A 25,101-nucleotide genomic window follows, 5' to 3' on the forward strand; every position below is an offset into this window, starting at 1 on the left:
AGATATATTGTTTTTACACCTCTCGTTATACCCAGTACACAGATTTGTAGAGGTAAAAAGTGGATCATTTTGCTCAATCGTTATATCTCGAATTAGTTAAACTGAGTGGCGTTATACCGGGCGCTGACTGTATGAGTTTTGCAGTGCCTTGTCAATATTGACGTTTCATAGAATCTTATTGGATTTTTTCAATTAGCACAATAATTCGGAGTACACACTATCTATTTGGATTACAGTTTGGTCCAAATGTCGCCTGGTTGTTAGTGTGGCCATTCATGACAGTCATCCATCAGGCATCCACGGAAGTATTCATGGTTGATTTACATTCAGTAAATGATACAAATCTGACAGTCCAAAAATGATGTGTTTACCCACCATAAGACAAAGTGAGATACAATTAGGCATTTGTACAGGGTGGTTATCCATTCGTGGTTTCAAGGATTGATTCTTTTCATGTAATTTGTGACGCATATTGGGCGGTATCTCAGATATTTTTAAGTGCTCAAGAGTTAAAGTTCCATTAGCATAAATACGCTCTTTTGCGTAGCCCCATAAAAGTCTAATGATGCCAAATGGTATAATCTTGTTGGCCAGTTGATCTCGTTACGATGAGAAATTACGCGGCTACATTTCCTGGCCTTGCAGTGGGTTTTCATATGATCCTAACGTTCCATCGTCGTTTTTGAAATGTAAGATCTATTCTCATCTTTGGACCAAAGAACGCACCGAACAGTGATTTTTTTCTGGATATAATGTAAACAATACACAAACATACTAAAATGTAAATATTGATTTGATAGACCAAGTCACCTTCAGAAGAAATTGGTAGCTATACCCTACCTTGTAATAAATAACCCTGGGTAACAACGTAGTTCGCTCTCAGAATTATGTTCATCAATTAACCCTATTCTTAATTAATGTGTTTATTTTTCAAACTTGTTGTGACTTTTTTACACTAAAATTTAAAGAATCAATAGATATTCACTTTTAAGTCATTTTTTTCTATGTTTCCTGAAACGAATGAGAGATCGAAGAACGATCGTCTTACATGGCATTACACATATAACTGGTAATGGCTCAATTAAAGGGATATAGAAATTCATATTATTTATTGGCCTGTTCCAGAACCTGCGAGAATGTACTCCCCGATGCAATAAAAATTTGTTGAATTAATTTGTATTAAAGTTGAGTAAATTGACAATTAGATAAAATAGTGTTTTTTTTTTTTTTTTTGTCAATAGCCGGAATTTTTTCAATTGTCGGCATGACATGTTCCAAAAGTCGGCATGTCGAATTTTAGTTTGAAAAAAAATTATATATTTTATTGTTTTTTCTGTTATTGTCATTGATACATTATTAATATCGGACGTTTCCATCATTGTTGTATAAATAAAGTTACTTACTTAGCTGGCTTGTTACAGAACAGTTGTTCCATAAGCCGAGCTTAAAAAAGATTTCCAAATGATCGGTCTTGTGCGCAAATCCACCAATTTGGAAGACCACGTTCCAAAATTATATAAAATAATTTTCTTTATTAAAATATTATAATTATAAAACATGGTACCTCTTAGCCAATTACCGTCATGGCTAATTACGCATTCCAGAGGTTTAAAGAATTTAAGATTAAAATCATGTATTTAGTCTTGGTTTGGTCACCGTTTGAGGTGCTTCACGGTTCTTGACCACGATCTTTTTCGCCCAGGGTTATCGTATGTGATCCATTTCTTTTGGGAAAAAGATACAAATATGTCAAATGAACAGAACGACTTGTTGCATTTGTTTTTATTTATTCTGGCATTATAGACCACAAGTAGAGGTGTATTTTCTCCTTGTTGACAAAAGATACCCTACCTTGTATAATTGTACCATGGCATTGCTGCATTTGCTGTACAAATAGTCGTCATTTTTTTTTTTTTTTTTTTTGCTTAGCCAAACCAAACATTTTCTTTTAAATTTCATCGACTGGTGGTGGGAAATGCGAAGGAATGACATGGAATTGTATGTACTGGCTATTTTGAGTTTGTCAACCAAAAGGAACCATGCCATGTTTAAAAATAAACGTATTTCCCAGTGGGTTTTTCGATGACAAAGCTAAATAAAGAAAGAAAAACTATCGAAAAGACTTGTGTTTAAAGAGTATTGGCTCTTGGCAGTTGAATGATTTGGGAGTATACTTTCCCAGAATTAAATGAAGCATACGATGATTGCGATTTTTGGAAGCAATATAAATTAATTTTATGCATCATTGAGGATTAAATTTGGTATTATTGTTATTTTATATGAGATATGTTAATTTTTAATTTTGAATGACACTATTGTGACAAATTTCCGTGCGACCTTTAACCGAATTAACCATTGTTATTTTTATGCATTAACAGAACGAAGTAAACCACTGCACATTTGAATTTTGGACGTTATATAGAAAACTCGTTGAGCGAGATGGCAGAGGATACTGAATATAAGAAGCTTCCGGTTGATGAACGTTGTGTTCATAAACTTTGGAAGGCTCGAGTTGATGGATACGAAGAAGCTGCAAAAATTTTCCGGGAAATCGACGACGAAAAGTCTCCCGAGTGGATGAAGTTTGTTGGTCTGATTAAGAAAATGGTTGTTGACTCCAATGCCATGGCCCAGGAGAAGGGTTTAGAGGCTGCTTTAATTTTTGTAGAAAACTGCGGTCATGCTGGCAAGACGGTTGGCGATGTTATGTCTGGCATTGTGCAGAAATGCATAGCCGCACCAAAGACTAAGACAAAGGAACTATCGGTTCAAGTTACCCTCATGTACATCGAAATTGAGAAGCATGAAGCTGTTCTAGAGGAACTGGTAAAGGGAATGGAACATAAGAATCCAAAGATCGTAGCAGCTTGTGTAGCTTGCACAACGCTAGCATTAAAGGAGTTCGGCAGTAAAGTGATCAGTGTAAAACCTCTTATTAAGAAACTGGCGCCTTTAATGAGTGACCGTGACAAAACTGTACGTGAGGAAGGAAAACAGTTGGCCATTGAAATATACAGGTATTTTAATTATATACAAACAATTCAAATAAACAACCATAATAAAACCTTCTGATTTAGGTGGATTGGCCCTGCTATGAAACAACAAATTTCGTCCCTTCCGCAGGTGACAATCAAAGAATTGGAGGATGAGTTTGACAAACTGAAAGGAGAAAAGGCTGAACCTTCGCGCTATTTGAAGTCACAACAGGAAAAACAACAACAAATATCAGCAGCTGCAGCAGAAAATAATGACAATGGAAACGGTAAGAACTAGGGAATTAAATAATTTAGTTAGCAATACTTAAATTAGTTTGTTGACCTGTCCAGATGATGATGTTGATGCCGGCGGCGAGGAAATAGATCCAATGGATCTCATAGACCCGGTTGATATACTGTCCAAAATGCCCAAAGATTTTTATGAAAAACTAGAAGAGAAGAAATGGACGTTGCGCAAAGAATCATTGGAAGCTCTTGAGAAACTTCTGACGGAGAATCCTAAACTCGAAAGCGGTGACTATGGATCAGTGGTGACGGCGCTAAAGAAAGTAATCACTAAGGATTCCAATGTGGTATTGGTAGCCATGGCTACCAAATGTCTAGCCATGCTAGCCAAGGGATTGGGAAAACGATTTTCGCCTTATGCGATGGTATGTGTCTCTCTGTCATTATTCTGAATTGTTGTTTCATAGTTGGTTTACTAATTTATAGGCTTGCATACCATCACTATTGGAGAAATTTAAGGAGAAAAAAGCAAATGTTGTTACTGCTCTTCGTGAGGCAATGGATGCTATTTATCCTTCGACAAATTTAGAAGCTATGCAGGAACATATTGTAGAATCATTGGGAAATAAAAACCCCAGCGTAAAGTCGGAAACGGCTGCATTTTTGGCCAGAGCGTTTGCAAGAACGCAGCCTGCTTCTATTAATAAGAAAATGCTGAAACTGTTTATATCGACTTTAATAAAAACACTAAACGAATCTGATCCAACTGTAAGAGATTGCTCCGCGGATGCCATTGGAACTCTTTTAAAACTGATGGGAGAAAAGCAGGTTGGACCATTCTTGGTTGATGTTGACGCACTAAAAATGGCGAAAATTAAGGAGTGCCAAGAAAAAGCCGAAATCAAAGTGAAAATAGCTGGAGCTAAAAAGGAGAGGCCAGCATCGGCCCCTACGCCAGCTCCCCCAACCAAGTCATCGGCTTCAACGACAACCTCCGCTCCCAAGGGCGGGTCTACCGAACCGAAGCCTGTAAGCAGACCTGCAACTGCTGGAGCTAAAAAGCCAGCACCAAAAAAGACTAGCGCAAGTGGCGGGACGGGAGGAGCTCCTTTGTCAAAGAGTGCAAGTGCCGTTAAAGTATTAGCCACGGAACGGGAGATGGCACCCGAAGAAATTCAAGGTAAAGCAGAAGAACTTTTATCCCCTGCAATTCTTTCGGGATTGATCGATTCGAATTGGAAAAATAGATTGGCGGCAGTGGAAAGTTTGTTGCAAGAGATACCAGGTTTCGATAGCAAAACACCTGGTTTATCTCAGGTATTAATTAGAACTATAAGCGGACGTAAACCCGGTCTAAAAGAAATGAATTTCCAAGTATTGAAATTCAAATTGGACATTATACGCACGATTTCGGAGACGTGCCCTGTTACTACAACCACAATAGACGTTGTGGTCAATGAAATAACTGAGAAGCTGGCGGATGTCAAAAATGGAGGTGCTGCAGCGGATGTCTTGACAGCTTTTGCCGAAGCCACCAAGCTCGAGTACGTTGTGGGCAAAGTGCTGTCGTTTGCGTTCGAACAAAAGTCTCCCAAAGTTCAATCAGAGGCTATTAACTGGGTGAATAAGTCTGTTCTAGAGTTTGGATTCCAGATACAACCAAAACTACTCATCGAAGATGTCCGAAAAGCTGTACAAAGCACCAATCCTACTGTAAGAACAGCTGCAATTGGTCTAGTCGGAACCATGTCCATGTATATGGGAAATGCCCTGATGATGTTTTTCGATGGAGAAAAGCCGGCGCTTAAGTCTCAAATACAGGCGGAGTTTGACAAGAATGTTGGAGAGAAGCCGCCAAAACCAATTAGAGGGGTAAAGAAATCCGCTACAAGTGGTTCTACAACAGGCGATGGTGATGCAGATGCCGATACATGTGCAGACGAAGAAGAAGATCAAGAACCAATGAACATAGCAGATTTGTTGCCCAGAGTAGATATTTCTCCCCAAATAACAGAATCTTTGTTAAAGGAAATGTCCGACAAAGATTGGAAAGCAAGGAATGAAGGCCTCAACAAACTTCAAAGCATAATAAGTGAGGCAAAACTGATAAAACCCAATATTGGTGATCTGGCGCCTGCTTTAGCGTTGCGTTTGTTAGATTCGAATGCTAAAATAGCTCAAACTGCGTTGGCAATTTGTGAGCAATTGGCCAATGCAATGGGACCAGGTTGTAAGAACCACGTTAGAGTACTTTTTCCAGGTTTTTTGCATGCCTTGGGGGACAGCAAGAGTTTCGTCCGAGCAGCAGCACTTAATTGCATAAATAGTTTCGGGGAAAAAGGCGGTTACAAAGAGTTCTTCGAAAATGAAATGATTGCTGATGCATTAAAAACGGGATCGCCAACACTGAAATCGGAGTTGTGGGCTTGGTTGGCTGAGAGACTACCCCAAATGCCGCCCAAGAGTATTCCAAAAGATGAACTTACAGCTATGGTTCCCCACTTGTATGCCCACATATGTGATCGTAATGCCGACGTTCGTAAGAACTCTAACGAAGCTGTTCTGGGTGTAATGATTCATCTGGGATTCGAAACTATGGTTAAGGCATTGGACAAACAAAAACCTGCTTCCAAGAAAGACATACAGGCGGCGTTAGATAAGGCCAGACCTAATCTGCCCGTGAAGCCCTTGCCAAAAGGTAAGCAGCAAGCGCCTATTATAGAAGATACTAAAAAGTCTATACGCGGTGGTGGCGGTACAGGAGCCGCTTCTGCTGGGACCCAAAAAGGTCCGGCAAGTAAGATCGCAGCAGCTTCAAAAAGTGGCAGTTCATCGACGTCTCGAAAAAAGGAAGAAGATGTTGATACGTCCCCCCTATTGGCCGTCAATAATACTAAAAATCAACGACTCATTGACGAGCAAAAAATGCGTGTACTTAAGTGGACATTTACAACGCCCAGAGAGGAGTTCATCGACTTGTTGCGAGAACAAATGACAACGGCTAATGTCAACAAGGGGCTAATGGCTAACATGTTCCACGACGACTTTAGGTATTATATTCTAATATTATTTATACTTTATAACAGCACTAAGAGAGGTTTTCTCTTTCCTTCCAAAGATACCACTTGAAAGTTATAGAATCGCTTATGGAAGATTTGCCCCAAAATCCGAAGGCTCTGATTTGTAACTTGGATTTAATTCTAAAGTGGCTTTCTTTACGCTTTTATGATACCAACCCTTCAGTGTTGATAAAGGGCCTTGAGTATCTACAACAAGTGTTTTTGGCGTTAGTTGAACACGAGTACATTTTGGCGGAGAATGAGGGCAGCTCTTTTATTCCCCACTTGTTATTAAAGGTACGACAACTCGATCAAGGATTGTGTTATCCTTTGAAATTCACTAATTTAAAAACTACCTACAATTTAAGCTCGGCGACCCGAAAGACGCTGTGCGTAATGGAGTGCGATCTTTGCTGAGGCAAATACTACTGGTTTATCCATTTGCCAAAGTATTTGTCTATGTGATGGAAGGTCTAAAGTCAAAGAATGCTCGCCAACGCACGGAATGCCTGGATGAATTGGGCTACTTAATTGAAACCTACGGTTTAACAGTATGCCAGCCATCGCAACAAGTGGCACTAAAAGAAATCGCCCGTCATATATCGGATCGCGACAACAGTGTACGCAATGCAGCCCTCAACTGCGTAGTTCAGGCTTACTTCTTAGCTGGAGAAAAGATATACAAACTCATCGGCCAAATGAACGACAAGGATTTGTCTATGCTAGATGAGCGTATTAAACGAGCCAAAAAACCCCAGAAGAAAGCTCCCGAGGCAAATACCACTGTAAAGGCAGCCAACCAAATAGTCCAACAAGACAGCATTGAAATTGACGATCCCTCGGCAAACGGCTGTGAGGAATTGCCGCCACCAGAGGAGCACAATCAAAGGTGAGACTGTTGTTACAGTGGCCCTGTCAAAAATGAACGGTATCCTGTACAAGTCGCGACCGCGCGACCTATTGTGAATACTTTCTAATCTTGCTCGCCAATATTGCAATTTTGTTTTCATAACCTTTTTTAATTTTTTGCTTTAGTTCTGATTACGAAGCGAATGATGCTAATAATTGCTCGTTGGGAGAGAAAGATGTGCGCGTAACATCACTCATACGTCAAGCGTAAATTTCAGTTTTGTTTTTAGTTTGTTTGTACCTGTTTCTGTCCACACGTTTCGTCTCTTTTGTGTATACTTATGTATATCGTATTATTAGTATATTATTGCAATTAGTTTGTCTCGTTGAAATCATTTATAGTTCAAAATAATTTATCTTTATCTGTCGAATGATATTATTTTCTGACAAAAAAATATTAATTTATTTGTGTTCAACACCACCCCAAGACCAATATCGACACCATTAGGTTTTACCGAGAAAATGATAACAGTTCAAGCATTTTCATTCTATATCGATTTGATACAATTGACACTTGACCTTTCGCCCCTTTTGTAGTATTTTGGTAACATTGTTTTAAACTACATATATTTGCTTTTTCCTATATAAGGCGATTTACTTGACCATGTTAGCTCAGAATTACATATTATGCATTATCATATGTTCAATTCAGAAAATAACGGACTGCGGTGAAAATGAAGCGCTCCACATATACTTATTGACGACACAATGTTTTAATACACACATTTATTTGTAGCCAATTATTTATGAATATACTTAGTTCGACTAAAACACAGCATGCGCAATGGATCATTTAAGCATTGAAGGTGATCGTGAAACGATGTTATTGGTATTGTTTGGGCTTGCTAAATCTATCAATGCTTTTACATGCTGTTCAATAAGCGTTATATGTTTTTTGTTGTAAGTAACTCGAATTTAATAATTGGCATTGGCGTTATTTTCTTCTGTAGGACTTTCGACCAACCGAACTCCTCTCCCATTGCCAATGTACAATTGCAGCAACAGCAACCGCCAAAAACAACAGGGCCATTCGGCTTGGATCCCAATAAAATAGCGGAAATTGAAAAGGATTGGGTTCGCGTAGATCAAATAGAGAAAGTTGTTGTACCAAATGTGGACATTTCATTACTATTTGAACCGATAAAAGTTTTACCAACAAAGGATGGCGTCAAATATCCACAAGAAAAGTTTGAACAACTTTTGGCTCGTTCCCGTTATATGCAACAGAATCATACAACGCCCCCTCCGTCATCCGGCATGGGTGCAGGCAGTGGCGGTGTTATGGCCAACAATGTATCACCCTATATGAGTCCCCAGCAACAGCAGCAACAATTCAACGCAGCTTTGTACCAGCAACCCTTTGGAAATAATGCCACCAAGTATGGATATTATTGTTGTTTCGTTCTTGTGCATATTTGTATCGTTTTTATATTTTTAGTTTGGCAGATGTATTGCCTAAGCATGATCCCCATTTGATAAAAATTATTAAAGCAACCAGCAGCACGGATACATTGAAGGCCAGGGCGGCTATCAATGAACTCCAAGAGATTATCGATTCTCCTGAAAAACAAGCTGTTTTACGCGACTATGAGGAGATTTTCATACAGAATGTGCTGGCGCAGCTGAAGGTTTGCTAGCCCTACTTTCAGAAACATACAATTCATACTAACACTTTATATGTTGCAGAATCTCTCGCAAATACCTATTGCAGAATCGTTGGTCGTATACCAACCCCTCCTTTCGATATTATACTCATTTTTCTTATCGAAGACATTGGGAAAAACATTAAGTGTGGCCTGTATTAAAAATCTAATGTCAGTTTTGCTTCACCTGTTGGCTGACCAAAAACTGAATACGGGCGATGATGGTCAGTACAATAAAGTCATCAATGGTATATGTGTCAAGGTGTTGGATAAGTCCAACTTCACGAATATGAACTGGTAAGTGACTACCCGAAAATTGTATATTTGAAGTGAATGTTCTCTAGGATGTTCTCTTATGCAGTGCTCTAATACGTCTCTTACGTGAAACATGCCCCGAAGCGGGTCTACCGAAATTCACAGACCTGTTGATGAAATGTATATGGCGCAATGTTAAAACGTTACCAGAACGAAGCAACGAACTTAACTATGATGCCGTAATGTTGGAAGTCCATGAATTCATGTTAGCCTTACCAAGCTCCTGGTGGCAGACTAGGCCATCAGATACCCCCCTAAGAACCGTGAAGACCATCATTCATAATATGGCAAAAGTCAAGGGCAACGCCATACTTCAGCACCTAAATCAAATTCCAACACATTCAGAACTCCACGCATACCTTATAAAAATCCTGAAGGTATAGATTTATTAGTTTAAAAAATGTTTTTACGGTTGTGGTGATATCTATGTTTGTCATTATAGAATCTACAGAAGGAAGGGCATTTACCGAGCTCGTCGCCACAGCGTTCCGTTTCTTCCAAAGATCTATTGGCCAAACAACGCATTTCAAATCAGGCTCACGAAACTATGTCGCAGATCTTCAAATTAATATCTGACAAGGAGACAAAACAGCAGGGTCTGAACAAATTGTACGAATTTAAGGTAAGCTGCTGTCAATTTCAGTTATCACGTATAATTTTTCCTTACAACGGTACTCAAATTGCTTATGCAGATGAAAAATCCAGAAATCGATGTATCAACTTTCCTTAAAGGAGCCAGTCCAAGCTTCCAGAAATATATTGAGGAAGGTTTAGCAGAAATTCAACGCTCGGCCGGCGACGGCAATGCATCTCAAGCCCCTTTAACATCTCAATTGAGCGATAATCGATTGGGTAAGTTCGAAAAACAAAGTATATAATTAATGAAGCTCAACACAAGCTGTATTATATTTATGTAACTACCCTCTGTTTTACACCAATATATCTACAAACACATACACGCACGACACAAAACACACGTATCATATAATATAAAACTACAACAATAAAGGCATGCGCTCCTCGTATCTAACAGATGCCAATTTCCAAAACCAACAATCCCCTGCTATATCAGAAAGCTCCTCCGGGGTCAAGCCAGATCCGGACTTTTGGATGGACAGATTAAACCACTTGAGAGCTAAGGCCAATTTGGCTCCTCATCGTAATGCAGATGGCAGCATTGTAGGCAGCAATTCTCACTTCTCAATGATGGACAATAAAGTGATGGATGAAAATCTCAACTTGAATTCCATGAATGCCCAAAAGGTGTCAGTAATGAGGAGGGATGTAAGTACATTAAAAAACCAACAAAACCAAAGAAAGAAATCAATTATGTTTATTCTTGTTAATAACTCAATAGAAACCAGAAATGTCTCCGAATCGTTTGCAACACATACAAGCCAAATTGGCCCAAATAAAGAAGGAAAGTCACACCTAGATCCATCCACAATGAACATTTAATAGGATTTATAGCCAGTAAGCAGTAACACTGGGTATTTCTTTATCGTTTAGAAGAGATGGCGTCGAAACACAGCCCCTCCCACTTACTATACCACAAAAACACACTCTCCAGTTCTTTAAAAAAAAGTATTTGCTCTCTACAATTAATTTAAAACAGCAGCAAACATAGAAGAAGTAAAAAAGCCTCTGCAAGTGCATACTATCGCCGTCACGAATATGCGATAGAATAATACAGAACCTGTCACAGGGCATTCGGATTGGTTCACATAACATAGAGGCGAAGAAGACATAACTTATTTAAAAAAAGCAATTTATGATACAAACCTATTTCAAACTTTTAATGCCGCAAATGTACTGTTAAGAAACTAAAAACCATATATGAAATTAAAGCAAAACAAGAGAAGATTGTAGATCGAACGCATATTTTCTTACTGAATATCACACAGTTATAGTTAAGAAACATAACCATTAACATTTGTTTGCTAACATAAATTGGCCTTGTTATTTAGAAAAATTATTCATTTAACTATTCAGTATCATTGGCCATTGTTATACATGAATGAAATTATGTTAGGCAGAATTGAATTGTCTTTGAAGCGAAACCACCCCCACAAACAATTACCAGCTGCTGGAATCAATGCCCCTTTCTGGATGGTAACACTTCTTTTTGTATTGTGTGCGTTGTTTTTGTTTGTTTGTTTTTAAACAATTCTCGTTTTCCACATACCTATATTATTTAATTTAATCATACTCATTTTTTTTATTGAAATAGCTTAAGAATTTTGTATTGCTAATGCTTTAACTTTGTTTTTTTATTCTTGCTAAAATACGTTGGTAATTAACAATGAACCCCATTATCCCTAATACTTACTATTTAATTCATAAATTATAATCGAATAATAAAATGTAATAAAAACACACATATATATCTCAAAGGAAACACTGTTAAAGTTTTACATATTTCAATGATTGTTTTCGGAAAAAATATTAACCTCAAGGGTAAGCTGTAGTTATAACATCTCTTGGATAAATGTGTAAAGAGTGTGGTCATGTCGATATGCAATGAATTTTAGGCTTTCAGTCTTCAAGTACACGCGAATTGTAGTGTAATACCACAACATTTCAAACGATTTTCATAAAACAAACTATTTTAATTTATTTCGCCTAAAGGCCATTGTAAGTAATGAAAAAAAAAATATCTTAATTTTTTCACGTTCATCTAGAACTAAATAAGAACTTATCCACATAACTATACATGCGATTTCTCATTTTTAATGCGCAACCCTACTTGTCAACTTCGAATATTTTTAAGTCGATCTGAACAATCGATCATTTTTTATAAATTATTATTTTAAAACCCCTCATATACCCACACAATTAAATTACAATGGGGCAACACACAGCAACTTAAATTACAATATGGCCACACACAGCGCAACTTAATTTTATGAATCTTTTTTTCCACACACATCTGCATCTCCCAACGAAAATTTTTTACATGCGAGATATATGTATTATGTCCCGTCCAGCAATATTCAACTTTTGTAAGTAAGGGTTAATAGAACAAATCAAAGGTCTAAGGATGCATTTTTATAAACGGCATTTTGCTTTTATAAAGCAATTAAATTGGATATCTTCGTATTTATTTTAAAAACACAAAATATTCAACAAATTTCAAATTTGAGTTCAAGCGGACATTAAGCAACATTTTTAACGTATTTTTTATAATTTTTTTTTTGGTTATACATATTACATTAACGACAACAAGTTGAATTAAAATTGATTAATTAAAATCACGACTCATCATTTGATTCGGCATTGTTTGCTTCTTCGGTGTCGTCCTTCAGCTCCTTCTGCTTAGACTTTTGATTATCGAACCTTGATGATATGGTTGCTACGCGTATAGCAGCTTTAAAGCCAACCTTAAAAAATAAGTTAGAAAAGTGGTTGCAAGTTGAGAAAACCAAAACAGTTATGTAAACCACAAACCTTTGCCTTCATTTTAGCCAGCTTTGCTTTCCAGTTTTCATCTCGTGACGGTAAAGCATTTAACCACTCGATCATACCTTCCTTTTTGGGATCAACAATGGCCAGGGTTGATAGGCATCCGTCTACGGTGCCCAGAACCAGACAACGACCATCCTTAGAACTTTTAATGGCCGTCAACTCGGCCTGCATTCGATAGTTTGCAATCATTTCAGTATCGGAGGTCCGAAATACACGAATGGTCTTGCGTCCACTGTGGTAGTAGCAAACATATTCATCGTTTTCCGTAAATATACAGATCACAGAAAACACTCCCTCAGCCACTTTGGGTATGAAGGTCTTGACGGTAGTACCCTTACGCAATTCAAGCATTTCTAAACCACCACGTGTGGGTGCATAGAGACCACATTTACCATCTTTGGTTATACTACCACCCCACTTAGGTATGGAACGAATGTTCTTCTTACTCTTGATGTCGATAATGTTGCCCTTTTCACTGCTTATTACCGCGACTTGCGATGCCTTGTTGGGCATGGGAACGAGTGACATGACTTCTTTGATGCTACAACCCTTGAGTAGGACTTTTGAAATGAACGAACCGTTGGCAGCATTGTAAACAGCTAGACAGTCCTTGTTTGACTTATCTACCGAACATGCAATGATGCTTGCTCCGTCAGCAGTGATTACGGACTGGCGAAATGATAAGCCGGGCACCGAGCGTATGGCGAATTCGAATCGAAAGAGCACAGATCCCTCTACATAAGAACACAAATTTATTCCGCATCGAAACTAACTCCTTGGCGTCTTCCACTTCCATACTTACCAGGCACTGATCTCACTGTGGTTGTGGCCATTAATCGACTGGTTTCGTCGCCTTCTTTTATTTCTTTCTGATTTAAATTCGGGCACGACACTGTCATGACCTTGTAACCATAATCCATGAATGTAATTTGTTGAATGCCTGGCTGGTCATCTCTGTATATAACCTGTTCGGAAACACGGTTCCATATCAAAAATTTACCCGTTTCTGACGAAATAATGTAGCGACCATCGGGTGTGATTTCTGCGTGTGTAACAATGGCTCCCAAGGGACTATCCGCCAATTTCGTAATGAGTCTGCCAGTTCGAGTCTCCCATACACCAACGCAACTTCGGGTCACAGTCACAGCCAAGTCCACCTCCGAAAGACTGTACAGAAATATAATTAGGGCATATTATTTCATTGTTTGTCGATAATGTGAAGACTGTGGGCTCGGTGGTACCTTATATTGTCGATCTGTAGTTCATGTCGGTCAATGACGTGCACCTTTTCGAAAATGTTATTAATATTCCAAACTTTAACCGATCTGTCGATTGACGACGTAACAACATTATTCCAACTACCGATTGTAAGGGCTTCCAACTGAATTATGCGGCCAAAATGGGCGTCGAGTACTTTGGCCAATTGTAGGCTTTGCAAACACCAAACATATAAGTTCTTGCGTACACCCGCGACCGCATAGTCCAATTTCGAACTGACCATTATTGAGTTCGACTGCATTGTTTTTGTTGTGATATTCCGAACACCATGGGGCAGAGGCAAATACATAGCACAATCACTAAGCCTGTTGCCCTCCTGATCGCCGAAATCCCATATAACGAAACCTTTGCCAGCGGTACCAAGAAGCATGCGATCCTTTTGGTCCAGACGCAGTTGCAGTAACATTTCCCTTTCGTCGTTTTCATAACGAGGCAACGTTTTCTCTAGCATCCAACCTATATTTGGCCTTTCCTCCGAAGAGTCGACGAAATGAAAGACACTAACCTCGAAATTTTCTTCGTTTGTACAGCCATAAAGTCGGTCTCTTGCCTTGTTCAGGGCCAATGCACTGTAGAACTGCAACGGTTCCGAGTACATTTCTCCCCTGCGACAGGACTCAAATCGTATGCGGGTCTCACTAATGGATCCCGACCAAAATGTTATATTGTAATCCTTGGGGGTCGTAAACTCCATATTTAATATTTCCCAACCCATGCAGTTGCCTGGCACTGTGAAGATGTCCACCAAATTGCCACGCATGTCGTACTGGGCCCACTTCAACTTGCATGTAATAAATAAACTGGAAAGAAAATCCATCACCAGTGGTGTGTTTATATAATATAAACATCATTCTTACCTCTGATTTATCAGATACAAACTACCAATTGGTCCGTCAGATTCGTCAAAGGGCGTGTCTATGACCACAAATTCACTAGAGAGCATATTGAGTAGAACTGTTTGGTTGTTGTTGGAGTAGGCCGCGGCCCATTTGTTGTCGGGGCTTAAAACGAGCTGTTGCATTATGCCCTCGATGCCAGGGTTGACGTCCCTCGTGAGATCCGACGTTGAAAGATCAAAAGTTATGAAATGCGTTGAAATCGAGACCATGTAACGCATGTCACTGGTTAGAGTGAATCCAAAAACTGCAAATTGATGGCCTTCCAAGGAGTACTAGAAGTAAATGATGGGATGTGTGTGTGTACGTGCATTATACGCGCGTTATACAAGATTCATCGCCAATCGGCAAACTTACTTTCAAAGGGCCGCCAGGGGTGTGAAGGCAATGATTTACCGGTATCAAAGCACAATCCTTTGGGCCGCAGTGGTCACAAGCTCTGAGCAGCATTTTAATGTTTGCATTGCCTCCAATTTCTGGCAAAAGACGTCCAATCAGTTGCGGAGCCAACATATTGGGATAGACAGCCAATATAGCACCTCCCAATCTAAGTGCATCGGCCACCAGCATTAGTTCCCTCTTCGCCTCTTTATCGTCTGTATTGCATGAGGCGTCTTCAAAGTCTGCCAATACCGCTTGCAGGGGACAGCTTGACAGCTTGGCATGTAACCATTCGTAATTGAAGAGAACATGTTCGAACAAATCATTGAAGCGCCGCGAACGCACAAAGTGAAAGGGAAGTTCGCCGAACTGAAATATAAAAACGGTATTGCTGAAGTTTAAAAAAAGTTCGAGGAGAATCTCAACCCCAATACCTTGCGAAGATTGTATCTCTTAGCACTGCCATCTTTGCTGGTGAACACTAGCGGTTGAATGGGTACCTTACGATCGGCAGCGCCCTCCTTTTCGGTCAGCCCGAAACGATGCCTCTGGATCTCGGTAAACTTAAATGGCTTTGGCACACCCCCACCCCAAATGCCCAGATAGTAATCGGCAATCATGGAATGAAAGTACATGGCCATGTTCATGTTTTTGAAATAACGTTCCTTGGCTGTGTCGCGGAACTGTCTGTGATACCAGTTCATCACATTGACACCATCAGCTTCCCGCTCACTCAGATAATTGGGCAAGTCATTGCGTATACGTGTCCACAGCAAGGGCGGAATGCGTCGTACCGGTGGCAAGTGATACTGGTAGACGTCGTCGAGCACTTTGTCATCCAGAGATATCAAATCCTCCAGTTCACTTTCGGACAGACCTGATTTGGAAGCAGTTATATATGCCAATGCATGGAATACCAAAATACGGCCGTGCTGTTTCTCGACTCGTTCGAACAGTAACATGATCGAGTCCATAACATTGTTGGCCAAATGTGTCTCCTGCGGTCTGGTATAGGAGCGCCAGCGACATATCTCTGCGAATACCAATTTCACAAAGATCGGCAGAGAGCATTTACTTATGGCGTTTGCCACCAAACGCCACTGGTAATTGTTTAGATCACGACAGGCTGTCTTCATCCACATTTTGATAACATTCATTGCCAGATCTTCGCCCAATGCGGTAACTTCGATGAAGTTCTCTTCGACATCGATCATTTTTCTCAGGACATGATACTCACGCGACACCACTGGGTTACTTTCTTCGTTCGCACAGGAAATAACAATCTGTCGTTGATTGGAAGGGTGACAGGGGGTTTAATGTGGAGTGAGTGATATCCGATAGACGGACAGAGGTTTGGAGAGTAAACAAAGAATTTCCTTTAGATATGTTAGGTTTAAAATGCAATTTGGGAGTATTCAAATGTATGTTCCTTATTAGAACTATTTAATATTTCAGTCCACATCGATGGCATTGATTTGAGAAACCGAAGTACGCATACTCTTATTTCAATATATACACACATACTTACATATGTATGTATGTGTAGATCAATGTGTAAGTGTGTCTAATTTGAAAATTAATATTGTTTCCGAATACGAATTTAGCAGTCACAGTTCAAGCAATTTGGAAAAACTTATTATAGCCGAATGCAAATTCGCTGTCGTCCGCAAATAAATATGTATGCAGATACTTACCTTACAATGGGGCGGAAGGCGTGTTGGGATCCACGACACGTTATTCGAGTCTTGGGTACCCGTCAATTGATCTACGGAATCCAAATACAAAGTCAATGGTTGATTCGGACTTGCATAAGTTAGTAATTGCTTAAAGTGTGCTGTTAATGGTACCAAGTCGTCGGGTATATTCTCGAATGGTAGCATATAGTTATACGAAATCTATAAAGAATTGCGCATTAAGGACGTACGACAGTTTGTATGTACGTTTGATGATCCGGGTCGGTGGAGGTGTAATAAACAAACCCTTGGGACCATTCCTACCTGTTGGCAAATCGATATTAGAGTCGGCGTCAGTGCACTCGAGTCGGGAGTGGTGCCCAAGAAGCGTATTATATTGACGGGCTTTTTGTCCGAAAACCACTCGCCAGCTACCAAGGCAGCGGTCTTAGCCAAAAGTGAGGTTTTGCCACAACCTCCTTCGCCATAAAGGACAAGTGGTTTATCTGAATCCTCCAGCATGTAACGCTTGATTTTTTCTAGACTTTCTTCGCGTCCATAAAATACTTTAACCGAATTATTGCAAGCGTGCAAATGCTGAAGGATTTCAGTGACTATCTGTCCCTGTGCGCTGGAGTCTTCCTTGCGCATAGCTCGGTCCACCAGCTTCACAATGTTCTTATAGAAATGCGATATGAAATGGTTCAGGTACTCCTCATGCGTTTCTATGTCGAGTCCTTCGCGTCCGATCCATTCGACGGTGTATTTCTGCATGTTGCTCGATTCGATCTTTGCCGGCAAACGATTGTCCCTTAGATCACTCAACAGTTTTGCCGACTCGGTGTCCAAGCTGCGATTTATGATGTCGACGAACAGGGAGGCCTTCTTCAGGTTCTGCAGATTGATGTTGTTGATGTAGCGGACATAGGCCAAACAATGATTTTTTGTGTTCTTTACATTGAGGACACCGTTGATGACTTCACGTTCAGTAACTGTGAACAAGACGAGTGGTTGTTACTGTGGCTGGTTGTTATATTATATTTCACGAAAATATGATTGGGAAATTAAAACTAAATGAAAATCCACATAAATGAATATTTTGTGTGGTTCTGGAGAGGGGATCATATTTGCAACCTATATTTATTTATATATATTCTAAGTAGATTATCATATGAAGAATAATTGGTCATACCTTACCCGCAGTAAGACGGATGTGGTCATTTACTACACTGATATGTCATTCAAGTATTTTTTTGCATTTAAGCTGACCGACCTATCGAGTTGTGGCGACATATCTGTGTAAAAATTATCATTTACCTGACATAAAATAGTTATGCACTGCATCTTTGTCCATTTTGCCACTGGCACCCAACGATGCAGCAGCTTTTCTAAGTAATTTTTGCATTTTGCCCAAGGTGTCCCACCATATGGCTTGATCTTCTGCTTGCAGCTTTGGAACTCTTTTATTATTGAAATTGATGAGAATCGACGATATGGGCTGCAGAACAGAAATGGGTGGCACTGCATTGCTATCCTTCTTATACCACAAATCCAGGAGGGCTCGGTCCACACCCATCGAAGTTAGCTCTTCGCAAATCAGTTGCAATTCCGAAGACAAGATATATGTCGGTATTGGTCGATATCCGTACTTCTGGCCCAAAAAAACCACAAAATTTGGACCCATCGAGAGTCGTTGGCAGTTCTTAATTTCACGCATACACAGCTCAGTGGTCATATGATCATCGGTAGCCTCGTCACGCACACCCCATCGCATATCCACTACCTGGCAACAATACCAACACGCATTTTGTTTTTAACCTTGACGTTATGCAATGTCAAGCTGAAATTGACATAGCCGCATAGCGAATAAATACCTGAAATTCCAAACCATGTTTCTCCCGACAGTAGTCCTTGATGCGAGGATAACACTTGGCCATTAACGAATTCCTTTCCATTGTGGTATCTGTGGAGTGTTTATGCAAATAATCAATGTCATTTGGACTAAACTAAATATGTTGCTAAAACGCACCTGTAAATGTGGAACTAGTAAAAATCCGCACTATTTTCGAACTGACCGGAGGCAGCGACTCCAAGGAGCCCGCAAATATGGAATCTATCGTCTTGTCATCCATAGTTGCTGAAGAATATTTCCACTGTCTTTATGTTTGTTCAGTTTCTTCCGTTACAGAGACCTGATTTGAATTCCACCGACGTCAGCATACGTCTGACGCGACTGAGAGTTCTGTTTATACTCACGCCGACTGGTGTGCATTTCCATTGACATGTGTTTGGTCGATATTTTGGCAATCAAAATAAAACAACTGGAATCCCGTAGTAACCACATTGAAATTGTAGTAACAATGCTGTAACCCATTGTTCGGCGTTACCATGATTTCGACTGCAACAGGTGCAATATACGTGATTTGACAATGCCGTCACCCACGTCGAATGTGTAGCGTGTTCAAGTCAATCAGATTCAAACACTTTATAAGGCAATCGGTGTCAGTCAAAGCCATATCATGAACATTCAATCTCGTAGCAAGTTGTTCGTGGTGAAATATAACTGAACTTTACGTTCCGAATAGGGAGCACCTAATTACCGTTGCTCATTTTGATTCCTCTAATACCAACTGAGGCTATCTCAGGGTAATACTGACCCGAAAATACTTTGACTTTGAAAATACATAACGTTAAACGAATCTATGCATCTACAGAATTTTATTTTTGAAGTGATAGTCGTCATTAGATGAAAAATGCCAAGAGTTTTTATCAAATTTGGTTCCCTACAGCAATTTTTTCTCAGACAGGAACAATTTAGCTATTAAGGGGACCCCCCCCCCCCATTCTCGGAGTCAAAAATTTTGTTGATATAATTCGAATCTACACTAATTAAAGAATGTCCCTGCAAAGTTTCAAATGAAAATCTCAAGAACTCTTGAAGATATAGCCGATTTATTGTGTCAGCATCAAGTGACGGCTGAAGGGCTTCTCAAACTTTAAACGCGTTTTTCTCTAAACATTTTTTTGCGAATGGCGGGCACGATAACTCAAAAACTAATAACCCAATCGATTTCAAATTTTTACATGTTTCTCTGTGAGTGTATAGCTCTCGTATGAACTAGGATAAAGCCAATCGGTGAAGATCTTCCTTATTTTTTAACTTGGGTTTTGGTAAAAAATCGGCGATTTTCCAAAAATATTTTTTCAAAGGTCCACCATTTTGTTAATTTTAGAGCGAAGTCAATAATCCTAGTTCATACGAGAGCCAGACATGTACTCTTTCTAACACCGTTGGAATTTTCGGATTCCGATGTTCCAGTGAGGAGTTATCATGCCCGCCATCAAAAATAAGGACTTTTCTTTAATTACAAAAAACAACAACAAAACAACAACAAAAATTTTTTGTAAATTATTTTTCTTCTATTTTAAATCTTCAATTATATATGTGTGAAGTTACAAACCTTAACAAGCATTGGTATTGATTTACCAGCCCATTGAAAATCTTGAAAAATTAAAATCGAGAATGGGGGGGGGGGGTTCCCTTAAATGATATTACGGTATAAGGAGGGATATAGGCATTAATGAATAACACCCTATTGCGAACATTTCTGTCTAGTAGGTAGGATATGCGTGTCTTGTCATTGCTTCGTTCTAATGACCTGTTATGTCAGCAAACATTTGTTTACATTTTATGGCATTGAACTTGTTTCTCTTTTAAATGTTTAGTTGGACAAAGCGTGGTATTATATTGACGGCAGTGTTATGTTCATGACGTTATATTGACTGCAAATATTGTGGGTGTTCGGGGTAATCTTGATCGAACCCGAAATTATTCAAGTAAATTTAAGCCATTTACATTCTATCAGTCAATATACGACGCTAAACGGTAATTGTTGGGTTAAAATCAAGCCTTGGACTAATTGGGGCTGATTACGATGTCCAAAGCTTGATTCCAACCCAACAATTACCGTTTGGAGTCGGGAATTCCGTAACGAATTTGTCTCTTTTCGTGTTCGCCGTATCATAAACAAAAGAAAATCAATCCGCAAGTAAAAAATAGTTACAAATGAAACCCAAATTGAGTGTTCGTAAAAAAATAAATAAATAAAAATTATTGAATAAATAAAACTCGCTTCCAAAAACGACGAATTTGTTTTTATATACCCTTTTTCACTATATGTTGTTCTTTATACAGACCTGTGGTATCTATACACTTTCAATCGGTCTCTGTAAAGACCAATTGGGGTTTATACTGGCCTGTTGTCTCTATACAGACTAATTGTGGTTTATTAATCCAATTCTAAATAGAACTGTCTTTATAAATCTAATTGAATGATTTACACGAAATTTTGCATAACGCATTGAATTGAGTCTGGAATGACGTATCTTGTTATTGATTGGCCATGTTTTTATACCCTCAGCCTTATGACTAATGTGGGTATAAACACTTTTCTCCGCCAAAAAAAGTTTGGCGATGACGCCCAATAGAATAAGGTTTAATTATTAATAGATTATTTAATTGCAATGAATTTCGCCATAGCTCACTCTTTTGACCCAAGGCAACGTTTGTTAATAAGGTTAACCGGTAAGGCCAGTTGAAGTTTTCATTGACTGTCAAAATTTAAACAAAAAATTATATTCGAACAAAAATACGCGTTTAATACTATCATTAGAGAGAAGACTAAGCCATGAATTCGTCATCCGGTAGACCTTGGGTCAAATTATGAATGTCGATATCGAGTGAGTTTTTATTCGACAGTAAATTTCGATACGATCAATACTTACAGTATAACACCATCCGTTCGTAATTGTTCAAGAAAAGTTTTCGATTTTTCCGAGAGAAAACCGTAATCGATCTGTCATTTTCTCTTTCTATATGGGAGACATAAACACACTGGCATATTGGCCAGAAAAAATAAAACATAATTATGTTTGGAAATATTTTAATTTTTGGCGTCTTTATTGAATAAAACATTTCTTTGTATATTCTGAATTAAATTGAGTAAACAACCCGGACATTTTTTGAAATGACAACATTCTTTAACTAATTAGATGTACCATGTCATGTAAAAACTACTAAGAATATTATTTTTATTATCTTCTTCAGATGCAAATATTAATTATCTTTTTATTATAGGTTTTCTTTTAAAACATTTAACTTTAAGTTTGTCTTTATTCGATGAGATTTGCTTGGAGGCATTCAAAAATTACTCATTTGTGACTTGTAACTGGAATACTCTTCATTAATTTTTTATTTATTATTTTATATCAAATAATTTTGTCACATCGCATTCTTCTGACCCAAGGTGTTGATCTTTTTGGTAGTACGTTCAGATGTTGATTTGTCTAAACATAACATTTATTATTCGACCTATTTGAATACATCCAAATACATTAAGTTATATATCCAGCCCATTCCTCTCCTCGCTGGTATTCTTGATAGTTTTTTTCCTGTTTTCGACACCTATTTTAGATACGAGCTATTTCAGCTCAACTTTCGACTAGATATAAAACTGATAGTAAAAATTGATAGAATGTTTAGTTGTGTTTCGTCATTTCATAAGGTGTGGATAGAAACTCCAAGCACATTTAAAATAAAGCTTCTGTACCTTCTTTTATCTACAAGTGAATAACGATAACTCACGAAAGAAGCGACCGATTAAATCGCCTTTATTCTCCAATTGTTATGGAACTTTTTTTCCAATTGAAAGAACAATTTACATATCGTTTCACATTTCGATGTAGCTATCATATGTAGCATCGCCTTTCTAATTGCTATATTAAGGTAAGATGCATTACATGTAACGTTGCTTTGTGCCACTTAGACTTCCGACACTGTCAAATACAAATTTTAAATAAATGCGACTCCAAAAATGTTCATTGATTGGAAACTGACATTTTAAATCAATGCCAAGGTCGGTGGTTTTACTTACAGAAACAATTAATAAAATAAATGAAACACAAATGGAAACATGTATTTATTGTTTTGATTTAATAACAATATATATTTTCGCGTTAAAATGACGCCTAGTGTATGACAATTATGATACGATTGTGTATTATGTATTTAAGGGTATTACTATTGTTATGTTGGTAATACAATGATTAAAAATGTTAAAAGATTTTATTTAGGATTTCATTTTGTAAGATAAGTAATTTTGCGTATGTTTTTTTTTTGTTATTGTTGTAATGACAAATGCGTGTTGTAATGTACGTTGTATATAGTGGAACATAGGAATTTCAAAATATAGGATGAGATTGGTTAAGTTTATGATAAATGATTGTTATGTTATATTTGCCTATTATGTGATGCGACGATATTCAATATAAATACTTTGTTTTGTGTCTTAATAAAAAAGCATAATAATTTAATAACTATTTGCATGCGGCTGGTTCCCATTGCGGAACATACGCACACACACACTCTCCAATTGTAATAATAACAAACAAAAATACTAATAATTAAATCAAACAATTATTTATTCCTTAAATTGCGTTTACTGTTATATTCCCGTTTAGAATTCATGTTATTTTTATCTATAATAAATATGTTTATATAATAATAATTAATAATTTCAAAAACTCTATAAATAAATATTTAAAAAATAATCAAATACATACATAAATACAGGGAAAACGAAAGCAAATGGTATTGAAAATGAAAATTATCAATCTAAAGCGAAAAAAAAAAACAAAAAGAAAAAGTATATAAACAGGTAAAATATAAAACAAAACACAATGCAACCTTGGCTTAAGTATAAACATATACGAAATTAAAGCATTTATAAACCTTATTCGACTTTTGTGTATATAAAATTGGGTGGTGGCTGTTGATCCATACATCTGTCCGTGCTTCAATATCGACGGCTGAAATTTCAAATTTATTTACGGTAAAAATATTGATTTTTATTTATTACTAATGTATTTATTAGTTATTCATTTGTGTATTTTATATGGAGATTTTTCCGGAACAAATGTTCGTAAGTGGTGGTTGTGGAGTTATCGAATGATTGGGCGTCTTAGCAGCAGCTAGCCTGTGTCCTATGTTAATCTCTCTCTTCCTATATATATATATATATATATATCCTTAGTAATTTGCTACGAGTGTGATGATCTTCTTTCGCAAGATTTTCTACAACCAATTGGTCCTTTTGTATCTACATATATTATGGGGGTACCAATTTGTACCTTAACTTGATGACACTTTTAAAAGATGCTTGTCTTTGATTAGCAAAGACTGTATGGGATGATCATCGGATGACCTTGAGGCCAAAAGAGCCTGCTTGTGTATGTGGGGCGAGGAAGGTGAGGTCAGTGTGATTCTACAACAGATAAAATACAACTCTTTCGTTGGTACATGTGATTGTGATACATCTCAAAAGCGGTTCAACAACAGAAAGCTGAGCTAAGCTAAATACCGTCTTTTGTAGCACTTGTCTACAAAAATTTGTCAAATTCGTTTGGTTTAATGTCCCGTCAATGTGTTGTAGTTGGTGTTATTAGTTGATGAGCTTAGGCGGCTGCACTGCAGTTTTTGCTTAAATGTTAAGCGCATGGTTAATCTATGACATCTAAGTGTTGGCAACTAGCAGCCTTGATAAAGTTCCATATGAAGTTGCCCAACACCTACCTTGGACTATTCTCTGATTTCTCACGCACCAATGTTGTTGTGGTGCTGACAGTGGGGCCACCATTGTGTTTCTGTAATGATTGCCTTCGCGTTTGAATGGGCTTAAGGCGTTCCTCCAAATCACTAATGGATCCATCCGAGCTGCGAGAATCCTCACTATAAAAATAAAACATTTCATAAGCGTGCGATTCATTGATGTATGTGTGTTATATATACCTATCCGACAAATCTTCGTCGCCTTCTTCCATAGCCTGTTGCAGGTCGGCTATACGCTGCAGAGCAAGTCGTAAGTCATTTCTTAAAGCAGAAGCCTCTGCTTCCACTTGTTCGACTTTCTTTTCTAAATCTTTGCGTTTTGCTATCGACTCCTGCTCTCTACCAGAAACAGCATGGAACTCTTCACGCAATTCCCGTAAACTTTTTTGCGATTTCTTGAGTGCATCTTGCGCCTGTAGTTCTCTGACCTTTGATTGTGATAATTCATTTTGTAGTCTTTCTATTGCTTCTTTGTGACGATTTACTTGGACTTCGAGCCGCGACCTTGTGGCCTGTTCCAAATCTAATCGTGACTCTAACTCCTTCGAACGTAGTTCCAACCTAGAAACCAATCCCAAAAATATAAGAATATTCG

At 38.3% G+C, this 25,101-nt stretch overlaps 3 protein-coding genes across 4 annotated transcripts in view; 1 reads left to right on the forward strand and 2 right to left on the reverse strand.

Moving 5' to 3' along the window:
• Positions 1-2,418: 2,418 nt before the first annotated feature.
• LOC133335317 (protein mini spindles) lies at positions 2,419-10,621 on the forward strand. 2 transcript variants are annotated; one of them, XM_061543605.1, is made up of 15 exons: positions 2,419-3,017; positions 3,078-3,262; positions 3,327-3,646; positions 3,708-6,271; positions 6,340-6,577; positions 6,649-7,169; positions 7,316-7,396; positions 8,140-8,568; positions 8,628-8,817; positions 8,876-9,129; positions 9,194-9,524; positions 9,590-9,769; positions 9,840-10,017; positions 10,157-10,431; positions 10,505-10,621. In XM_061543605.1, the coding sequence occupies exons 1-15, from the start codon at positions 2,440-2,442 to the stop codon at positions 10,580-10,582; spliced, it is 6,402 nt and encodes a 2,133-aa protein (XP_061399589.1). In that variant the 5' UTR covers positions 2,419-2,439; the 3' UTR covers positions 10,583-10,621. The 2 variants fall into 2 exon arrangements, with proteins under 2 accessions (XP_061399589.1, XP_061399590.1); XM_061543606.1 differs by lacking the exon at positions 7,316-7,396 and having other exon boundaries at positions 9,840-9,999.
• Positions 10,622-12,398: 1,777 nt separating this feature from the next.
• Positions 12,399-19,002, reverse strand: LOC133335286 (NACHT and WD repeat domain-containing protein 2). Its single transcript, XM_061543574.1, has 12 exons — positions 18,870-19,002; positions 18,715-18,803; positions 18,158-18,623; positions 17,165-17,832; positions 16,862-17,062; positions 15,602-16,450; positions 15,144-15,536; positions 14,748-15,061; positions 13,854-14,690; positions 13,415-13,779; positions 12,595-13,346; positions 12,399-12,527 (listed from the first exon to the last, which is right to left on the reverse strand). Exons 1-12 carry the CDS (start codon positions 18,970-18,972, stop codon positions 12,399-12,401), a joined length of 5,166 nt encoding a protein of 1,721 aa, XP_061399558.1. The 5' UTR covers positions 18,973-19,002.
• Positions 19,003-24,029: 5,027 nt separating this feature from the next.
• Positions 24,030-25,101, reverse strand: part of LOC133335288 (unconventional myosin-XVIIIa) — a 53,637-nt gene continuing 52,565 nt past the window's right edge. The window contains exons 18-20 of the mRNA XM_061543576.1: positions 24,687-25,067; positions 24,471-24,626; positions 24,030-24,162 (exon numbers count right to left, since the gene is read on the reverse strand). Coding sequence (XP_061399560.1) covers positions 24,030-24,162; positions 24,471-24,626; positions 24,687-25,067 — 670 coding nt within the window. The remainder of the gene's footprint in view (positions 24,163-24,470; positions 24,627-24,686; positions 25,068-25,101) is intronic.

Source organism: Musca vetustissima, unplaced genomic scaffold, assembly GCF_032173495.1.
Source record: "Musca vetustissima isolate MV318-11 ecotype Yass unplaced genomic scaffold, APGP_CSIRO_Mvet_v1 utg3273, whole genome shotgun sequence".
In the NCBI taxonomy this organism is placed as follows: Eukaryota; Metazoa; Arthropoda; class Insecta; order Diptera; family Muscidae; genus Musca; species Musca vetustissima.

Coding starts and splice junctions, on each gene's coding strand:
- LOC133335317 (XM_061543605.1), top strand. CDS start 2,440: ATGGCAGAGGATACTGAATATAAGAAGCTTCCGGTTGATGAACGTTGT. Junction 3,647..3,707: donor GATTTTCGCCTTATGCGATG/GTATGTGTCTCT, acceptor ACTAATTTATAG/GCTTGCATACCATCACTATT. Junction 8,818..8,875: donor ATGTGCTGGCGCAGCTGAAG/GTTTGCTAGCCC, acceptor TATATGTTGCAG/AATCTCTCGCAAATACCTAT.
- LOC133335286 (XM_061543574.1), bottom strand. CDS start 18,972: ATGGATGACAAGACGATAGATTCCATATTTGCGGGCTCCTTGGAGTCG. Junction 18,624..18,714: donor AACATGGTTTGGAATTTCAG/GTATTTATTCGC, acceptor TATTGTTGCCAG/GTAGTGGATATGCGATGGGG. Junction 13,347..13,414: donor CACAGTGAGATCAGTGCCTG/GTAAGTATGGAA, acceptor GTTCTTATGTAG/AGGGATCTGTGCTCTTTCGA.